Source organism: Diplotaxodon limnothrissa, linkage group LG17, assembly GCF_057381915.1.
Source record: "Diplotaxodon limnothrissa isolate DT_005_m linkage group LG17, D_limnothrissa_male_GT1.1, whole genome shotgun sequence".
Lineage (NCBI taxonomy): Eukaryota > Metazoa > Chordata > Actinopteri > Cichliformes > Cichlidae > Diplotaxodon > Diplotaxodon limnothrissa.
In genome coordinates, this window is record NC_140612.1 from 20,433,759 (window position 1) to 20,443,670 (window position 9,912).

General features: G+C 37.1%; 1 protein-coding gene across 1 annotated transcript; it reads right to left on the reverse strand.

Annotated features, from left to right (window-relative positions):
* Positions 1 to 225: 225 nt before the first annotated feature.
* Positions 226 to 9,615, reverse strand: LOC146614927 (tetraspanin-8-like). Its single transcript, XM_085375805.1, has 9 exons — positions 9,503 to 9,615; positions 8,099 to 8,155; positions 5,850 to 5,969; positions 5,638 to 5,712; positions 4,999 to 5,094; positions 4,241 to 4,360; positions 3,077 to 3,109; positions 2,895 to 2,978; positions 226 to 1,975 (listed from the first exon to the last, which is right to left on the reverse strand). Exons 1-9 carry the CDS (start codon positions 9,560 to 9,562, stop codon positions 1,889 to 1,891), a joined length of 732 nt encoding a protein of 243 aa, XP_085231931.1. The 5' UTR covers positions 9,563 to 9,615; the 3' UTR covers positions 226 to 1,888.
* Between the last annotated feature and the right edge of the window lie 297 nt (positions 9,616 to 9,912).

Here is a 9,912-nt window from a genome sequence, read left to right on the forward strand (position 1 = left end):
TAGGAAAATGATCAACACCCTAGACAAACGCTACACAGTGCCGTCCAGCAACTATTTTTCTATTGTGGCACTACCTGCTCTATACACGCAGCGTCGAGCAACGGTGGAGACAGAATTTCAAGCAGTACAACATTTTGCGGCAACAGAAAAACGTGAGACATTTCTTGTTTTTTATGTTTATTTATTGTTTTTATGTTCAGTCTCAACTGTTACGAAGTTGATGTGCAGTTAATAAGTGCAATAAATATTTATACTGGAAAAGAAAATCGTGATCTCAATTCTAAGCCATAATAATATGGAAATGCAGCTCTGTAATAAAATGGTAATAGCAGGATAACAAAGACAAAACAGGACTGGAATAATGTGGTAATTTCTAAATTATTACCACTCAATTACCTCTGGGGCAGTTTCTGTATAATGAGCAGGAAACAGAGCTGCAAAATGCAAAACTGTCTGTTAGAAAGTGCTGCCAATACATTTTCTTTTTTCCATTTTAATGACAGATGAGTTTTCTGTCAGTGGATGATCTATTTTTCTGTTTGTCACTTAGCTTTTATCACCATACATGACATTATGATAAGTAATTTTTTAGTCATTTTCTAGTACACATACGCTCCAGTTACACAAGTGTACCTTAAATGGACAAATCTGATTTTACAATTCAACCGTAGAACAACCACAGAAAGACAGTTTTCACCTTAAACTATGATGACTCAAGTGCTTCCCACATACAAAACAACAACAACACAGTTTTAAAATTTATATGAATTCATTGTTTTATATTTCTTATGGGGTGATCGTGGCTGAAGAGTTGGCAGTTCGTCTTGTAATCGTAAGGTTGCTGGTTTGAGCCCCAGCTCCGACAGTCTCAGTCGTTTTGTCCTTGGGCAAGACATTTCACCCGTTGCCTCCTGGTGGTGGTCAGAGGGCCCGGTGGTGCCCGGCAGCCTCGCCTCTGTCAGTGCGCCCCAGGGCAGCTGTGGCTACAATGTAGCTTGCCATCACCAGTGGGTGGATGACTGAATGTAGTGTAAAGCACTTTGGGGTCCTTAGGGACTAAGTAAAACGCTATACAAATACAGGCCATTTACTATTTTATCATTTACTTTACAAACACAGGCAGGTGACAGCTTAAGTGCCATTCTGACTTGGTCATTTTAACCCAAAGAGGTTTTGACTTCAATTTGAATGTAATAATAATTTAGATTATTGACCCTATCTCAGAAACAGAAGGAATCAGTCTTTCACTTCTCATATTTACTTATTTGTTCTTAACCAGGGGACAAATCAGTGCATGTTTAAATGTAATCTAAAAAAAATCAGTTCAAGCTAAACAACTCTTTAACCTCTTCAGTGAATGTCATACATAAGGACAAAACAGCCAAACAATCCAAACAATTTCAACTACACAGTTGGATGTTTGTTTTTGATTTTTGTTTTGATCTAGTGAAGTTTAGTTGGAGTTTTCATTGTTTTTAATGCAACCAGAAAAAATTTCCTATTCTCAACAACTTCAGCCTCCACGGTTTATCAAAGTCAGATTTAGAGGTTCAACTTCTTTTCATTAAAAGGTCTCTACATAAGATGTGTAGAATACTGCATACCATCACATAACACATAAGAGACATAAGGCTTTAAAAAATGTTTTGCTTTCTAAGCTATGCTTTGTACATTGGAAAGCTGGACAGAAAGGCAGCAGTTTCTGTCCTGAATAAAATCCTGCAGCATGCCACATTGCCATTTGTTTGCTCTCTCTCAAGGCAAACATTAGTTTTTTTTCATAAATCAAAGTAAAAAAAAAGAGGTGATGTCCTGACCAGAGAGTTCTCTTGTGGTCACCTAATGCAATGGTTGATGATCAGAGGACATAGCTGCATGGTGGTTCTCTTCAGTAGCCTTTCATGGCAATGCCTCCTCCAGTGTCATTACGTTGGACCTGATGGATCATGAAGATGGTAATAAGCAGGCCCAGTAGCTATAAAGACAGGTAGATGAACAGGGGGTTAGTTCACAAAAAAGGTAGGCGATAATATTAAAAAACTACAGTTCAACAGCACTGGTGGTGAAGCCCGCTGAGGATGACAATGATGTAAATGCTGCAGCTCCAACACGGCAATTACTAGCTTTTACTCAGAAGCTGAAGAGGAATTACCAGCTTTGTTGCTAATAAAGCGGTCAACGTGCTACCTGTATTTATGTGCTACACAATGATGTATAGTCGACACACTTGAGAAGGATTCATGTCTCAGTGCTTGACAGTGGTGTGGCTCAACAAAAAAACAGACCTTTAAAAGCAAAAGGATAAAGAAAATATCATTCCTCTCAGTTTAAATATTTTAAATGTTTTGTTTTTTATTGTAAATAAAACATGGGTTTATCACATCTGAAAATCAAATTTAAAAAGCAAATTAACATGGGAACTTGGAATGTAGTTTTGTGGGTCAACATGCAAATAACTCACGTATACTATTGCGCCCATACTTGTGTTAATCATAAAGAATTATTACCAGCAAATATCCACTGGAAATGCAGTCATGACCAAAGGTTTTGGCAGTTGAACTGTCTGTTTTTCTTGGGCTTTCCCTTTTCAGTTTTTATTTTTATTTTTTCACATTTCTTTGATAGAGTGAGGCTAAGCCTTGAAGGTACAGTAACAACATTACTAAGGAATGAACACTAATAACATTAAACAGTATTTAGCAACAAAAATGTAATCATGTATGCAAATAAGCTAAGATTCTAGCAAATGTCTGAAAAAGCATCTTAGAAATGCTACTAAGAGTTTTTATTTCCAAGATTTTTTTAAAATAAAATAAGATCTTAAAGAACAATGGAGTCACAGTGATATACAGTGATAACCTGTGACAATAAATGAAAACAACAGTGAAGCTTACTGCTGTCACAGCAAATCCAAAGAAGAAGCCCAAAGCGATCTTCAAGAAAATGTCTACCAACGAAAACATGACGTCACCGCAGGACTGCAGAAGAGAATGGAAGATAGTTATTACATGGAAATCTATCAGAATGGCAGACTGTAGTGTTTGGATTAGCTGATAGGGGTTGGGGAATTAAATACCTGTGCAAAGACTTGCTGTGGGCCTCTGGTTCCCTGTAAGAAAACAAGAGGATATTGTGTATTCAAATAGAAACAGTTCATTATTAACTTTCAGATACATATTATAAAATATAAATTACTGTAGGGCAAAACACAGTTACATTTGTCAATGTGGAATGGATGGCTGCAAAATTACTCAACTTGTAATTTCAAAGTGACAATCTGACACTAATTTCACGCAAAAAGCTTCTTTAGCCAGGAGGTGTATATTATGTCAGAGCCAGGCACAACTCTTAATTGCTCAAGACTTTGGGTGTCTGCCACGGTGATAGTTACTGGATCCTGTTCAGGGAGGTTGCTGTGGTCTGCTCTTAGTCCCACTAGCCACTGAGCATTGTTGTAATGTGTTGTCTCCTTCTTCCATATGCTCTTCCAGTATTGCTCTGTTTCTAGCCTTGGTGGTGCTGTTCTCACATTGTTCCCCTGCCACACGCCTTAGATGGTTCTGTGGAGAACAGCTGGTTAATTCTCCTGCCTTGCATCTCTCTTGTATACCTCCTCAAGTGGCTGGCCAAGGCTGTGAGTCTTTGTTTGTCAGTTTTCTAGGCATCAGGTATGGACAGTACTTGTTAGGCACCTTCTTCATCACAGCTTTCTGCAGCTCAGATATTTTGCTAACTCCCTTCTGCTACCTTGATCTTGGCCTCTTGTCTCCTTCTCGATGGAGGGTACTGCTCCTTGTGGCTGTTCATCTTGTAGCCAGGGAGCTCAGTGATCACTGCTGCCAGAGAGTAGATCGATTGGTTTTGGTTATGGTCACAGTAGGGATTGCCCACAGTGCTGTATTCACATATTTTGTTGTTCAGAGGGTATTTCACATAGCCTTGGTAATCGACCCGGTGAGCTGTTCTCGCCTTCAATGTAGCAGTTGTTCTTCTTGCTTGGTACCCAATCCAGAGGGTGGAGATGATGATATCTCCCCCCTGACCTAATTTTCTGGCTTCCCCTTGCCGTAGCATTTGCAGTGTACCTTGTCAATCTCTAGTTGTGATGGTAGTTTCTTCTTCTGGATGTTGGAAAACTAAGCTACTAGTTGTTTCACCATTAGTGTAGATAGCAGAATTAGTCATTTCCTGATATTCTTTGTTTTTTTCTTAAAATCCAGTTTTATTTTACAAAACTAACCTGAGGTCTGGTTTTGCATGAGGAATATCCTTCATATCCCAGATTTGAAGGACTGCATTCACAGGAATTGGGAATTTCCTCACCCCAGTCGTTAGCGCTCACTATTCCACAGCATTTCATCTGTTAACACATAAGAGAATGACTTCAAATAATTGAAAATACTTAATGAAGTTCTGCACTAATGTAAATGTGTCAATAAAGTAACTATAATGTAATTATTAAAAAACAATTCAGTCGAAAAATAATTAATAAAAGGTTTTCTGTGTAAGGTGGAGTCAAAAAGTTACTTGACACCAAGCATAAAAAGAAAAAAATATTATCTGACTAAAATTTCAGTTCAGTCCAGTTCATTTTTATTTCAAACGTGTATATTTGCCATCATTTTGTCATATCATTCCATTCTTTTGTTTGAAAAGGAATAGACAGAAGTATACACTTATTTGGCCCTACCCCCACAAATTTTACATCTCATTCATTTAGTTTTCTTTTAGTCTCAAATTAAACAAATTTGGTTGATCTCCCCTATCAGGGTTGGTCCTTGATCACTTCTGAGCCCTTCCAGTACCACTGCTATTCAGATCACTACCTGCAAGTCCTGTATTGACTACTTGTACAAGTAAATTTGGGATTTCACCACACTTGAGCAGACATTGGACATGACCCTCTGTATCCTCGCTATTCTGGCTATATTGGCTATATTGGCTATTCTGTTCTATTTGATTCTACTGTCATCAGGTTAATAGTACAAAGAACATTACAGATTGCTGTAAGGCTTCAAGCATATCTCTCAAGGATGGTTCTTTCATGTAGGGCTCTGCTAGTTCACTAGAGGTACTGTAGAAGATAGTCTTTGTCTGCAAAGAAAAAAAGAATATATTTAGTATCACGGTAAACAGATGAGAAGCTATATTATCAACAAGACAGACAGAGAAGGACAAAAATCTCAAATATGCAATGAATGAATACCCAAAAACAAGAATAATTAAAGTAGAAAAGAAAACAAATTCTATTTCTAAAATTATTTACTGGCTTCTTTTAATTCACTGATGAATTTCCCACAAGAAACATTACTAATATTTTCCATACTATCCATTAGGTCCTATGGTCATGTCCAATTAGGACAATTCATTAATACAGGCAATTGTTAATGTGTGTGATAGTGTTATTAAGGTGGAAAGAAAAAAAGGAATAAATAATTAAAACTATGTTGCTGAGAGAAAGGCAAGGGTTTTTTTATTTTTATTTCAGACACAGACAGAAAAGGAAGGCCACTAGATAACAGTAGTAACTGTAACAGAAACACAGATGTAAAGTAATACAAAGAAAGAGAGAAAATGTGATGAAAAAAACTTGCATCAAGAAAAATTATTGGACAGGCAGAGAGGAGAAGAGATCACCTGGTTTCTTTGGACCGCTACAACAATGCCAAAAATCATCATGATGATCATTCCAATGCCCATAAATCCTGCAAACTGTGCATGAAGGAATGTTAAGAACATTAAAAGAATCATCACTTTGTTCTTGTTTTGTTCATTGTGAAATTAAAAGCAACAAAAAATAAACAGGTATCACATCATTATCTTGTTTGATGCAGGGGTCCTGTACTTACTATTTTGAGGACGAGGGCTTTCTCAGAGCAGGCAGCGTAGATTCCCAGGGAGGAGACACCAAGGACACCAATGGCAAAAACCCATGACCAGCCCAAGCCTGGCATACCAAATGTTGACAACTGCTCGAGAAAGAACAGGAAACAACACAAACATTGCATTGATCCTTACTTCTTGGAATAAGCAAAAGCAAACACAGTTATCAGTAACATGCTAGACATGAATCTCTGGTTCACATCAGATTGAGTCTAATATCTGTGCCATCTAGCCATGCTACCATAGATCATAAGGCAAGCATTTCAAAACCTAAACCAGGCCATGCCAGGACCATCCAGTAAGTCACATTCAGTGAAGAGGCCATCCACTGTAGTACCTTCTCGGGTTAGAATAAATTTGCAGTTGTTAGGCTTAACTAGCACAACATCAAATTTACTGAAGTTTTAGTAAAGAACAGGTCGAATCAGACAGTGTTAACAGACATTTATAAAACTGTAAAGTTGTAGTCACAGTCTTCGTTCTGTGAAGCAAAGACAGCAGTGTGTGGATTAGTCATTTTTAAAATGACGTAAAATGTGAGGGTTGTCCACTGGGAGCGCTGTGGAACACACCAAAAGCAGATCAGCAGGCAAAGACATCAGTGGAGACATCCTCTCTGCTTTAAAGCCTCAAACTTTCCTTTCTGATTAAGATTATAATTATGGTGCATGAGGTGACCGTGAGCCATCTCTCAGTTATGCTGCTTTCCATAATGCACTGAGCACTTTTCTGCTGCTCCAGTCCTTCCAGCAGCAATGTGATTTCATTCTGCACATGGCAGTTTATAGAAAACTGTTTATGTAAAATATATAACTTAAAAATGGTTATTGATATTAAAACTACTCTTTTGTTACACAATAACAGAAAGTTGAAATACATTGTGTAGGGCAAAAACACAAACTGGTTCATACTGGAGCATATATATGGATATCAAATTTCAACTCATTAACAATGAACATCGTGGAGACTGTTATCCCCCAGATGACTGCCAGACTCACAGGCTACAGGATATGACTGTAAAACCTGATTACAAGTCCTGGAAATGAACTGGAGAAAAAAGAGAAAAAAACTGTAGATAAACAAACAAAAAAACACTATTTCATTTAGTGACAACAATGAGCCAAAACATGTACTCCATTAAAAGCTCTGTGTTTCTGGTTTGACAATTTTGTCAGAGCCAAGCTGTAATTACTGTTACAGAGAAAATGAGTTGTGAGAGCGTTAACTTCCCCCAGGCAGCATCTGTTCTGTGTTAAGAGCAGAAATGAGAGCCTCCACTACATCTGGACAGCTGCCTGATTCTATATAAACACGCCGAGTCCTTCACGTCGGCTGAATCTAAACATTTCAAAATGAGTGTTTTCCATTTCACGTGCGTGCTTTTAGAGAATTATTGTATACACATCATGTCCTGACTAAATCTGGTTCGGGGCTCAATGCAAACCAGCTGCTTTTGTCTTTTGAGTGTTTGTTTCAAAGCATTACTGAACTCTGTTTTTATAGAACTCTTTCTTATCAGTACAGAACAAAGATCCAACCATAACCTGTCATGACTTTAAGAGTGGTTCATGATTAAGTCAACACAGATAAACACTTGATTATTGTATCACCTGATGAAGGCAAATTAAAAACACAACTTGCAGTGAGTGTTTACCGAAAATAGATACTAAGCAAGGGGGGAATTATTCTGGCTTAAAGCCAGACCTGATTTATTATTCCAGACTTTGACAGGAAGACGGCCACATGGTTTATGTAAGAACAGAAGAAAAAACATCTGGAGTGGGAGAGTTGTTTTTATGGTTGGGCTTTCATAGGTTAACCACAAGAGGAGTAGCTGTTCTCTATTACCTATGCTACGTTATGACAGTCAACGGCAGGGAGTTGAGAGTGGTATCAAAGCTGGACACATGAACTAATATCAGTGAAAACAGACTTATGATACTGATTAGTCCAAAAGTGTCTGTAGGCAGACTAAAGAAATTTAAATAGTGTGGTCCTTGTGATTTTAGTTCTTTGTTGAAGGGTGACATATAATCATGATATTTCCGCTTGGCTTTCTTTCTAAGCTCCGTATGTATGAGCCTAATAAAATCAACACGTTGAATAATCAAAGCATCACTGTGGAAATCCCAATTCCACTGAAGGTATTTTTGGCTAAAAAATATCATTCGCCTTTCTTTTATTCTGTGTCAACAGAGATGTAGTTGATGTTTACCTGCGCAGCCATGGCAGTCATCCTTACTGCCAAGTAAATCAGCACACATCCCAGGATCTGTGGAAACCGAATCACAGTGTTCAGTTTGTGTTTAACAAAATTAAAGCTCCAAGTATGGTGGACTAAGTGTGCTAAAAAAACATTTACAATAAAGGCTTTGTAAACAGTGCACTAAGACATAATTAATAATAAAAAGTGATTATCTTATTTTAAAACTGAAACTTGCATGGTTCAGCCAGGGAAAACCTGCCACATTTCAGCGCTTCAGCCATTTTACACCTTTAAAGCATGTCAGCCATTTTAGGTTACACAATCTCTCTTCCTGAGATGTGTAATCCTGCATGCAACCGTTAAGAGCTTTTGTCACTTCTACACTGCACAACCTGAGGGCGACAAAGCTAAAAACCTGATCAGAGACTTCCTCAGGCCTAGGCATGTTTCCTGGCTGGTGAAAACACCCAAGAAACATGGATCTGAAACTGTTCCAGACCCAGGCTATTATTATTCTAAAAGTAATTTAATATAAGATTTTTGTTTTATGTAATTTGATTTTAAAAACTGTTTTTTCAAAACATTATTACAAGTAAATGTTTGTTTGTTTGCATGTTTTGTGTAAATGGATGGAAATAAAATCAATAAGTATGAATAAAAAGAAAAACCTCTGTGTTAAAAATTGAAAATTAATTATCTTTTAAACCACATTTCTCATTTTATTCTGTTTGACTGCACAAGCTCATTGTTTTTTTGTATTTTTTAAAATCATTTTTAGTTCTCTTACTACAAAGACGTTAAAAGGCTAATCAAAGCAAAAACAGCTTCTTCAAACTCCACCTTGTTTTCCCCCACCCTGCCTTTTTTCCATTAGGGTAAGCTAAAAAAAATAATTAACAAAGGAGAGGAGAAGCTGCTCGGTGGTTGGCTGGTGGAGTGAAATATGACCCTGTTTTCTTCTGCTTTGTGTGTGGGGGGGGCTTTTTACTGGAAATTACTGAGCTGAGCAGTTAACCACATTTGTATTTGATTGCTGTTTTGGAAAAATATTTTGAACATTGAAGCATGTCTTCATTAATATGATCAAATTTGATGATCATATTTTGTTTTTGTTTTTTTTAGTATAGTACAACAATTTTAGTTAAAGCTGAAGGTATTTTTTCCTAGTTCATCCTTTTTTTTAGCATGTAGGAGTAGGAGCTATTCACAGCAACTTCATGGCTTTACTTTGTTTGTTTTTGTTTTTTACAAAGTTTTTTCTTGTTATTTTAGTTATATTTACATATTTGAAATAAACTCTATTCTGTTCTACTCTATAACATAACGTACGTAAAATCGTCCTGGAAAACTGAACAAAACACAAAAATATTTTTTAAAGTTTAAAATTAAATTAGAAAGAACGTTTTGACTTACCATAAACAGCACATTGAAGAAAATAAAAATGCACTTGATGCATCCATTAATTTTCCCCATTTTCACTTTTTAGAGAGTGTCTCACAGGAGGTGAAGCAGTGAGGTTGTAGCTCAGAATGTAATGATGTACAGGTTTGCGTGCTCTGATAAACTCCGCAGACAGAGAATGTAAGGGGAAGTAACACACAAAGAGCTGCCCTGTAGCCAAGCCCTCGTGTGTACGGGACAGCCTCCTCAGACATGCACTAATAGAAAAAACTCAACTTTAAACTGGAGCTTGAAAACTGGAAACAAAGCAGAAAAAAGGCTGATTATAAAACTGCAGTAAGCATAAAGCAAAAGATTAAAGTTCTGTTATTTGGTTTTACAGTTTTTCTCGATTGCTTAAACACTATAACCAGGCCTCTAAA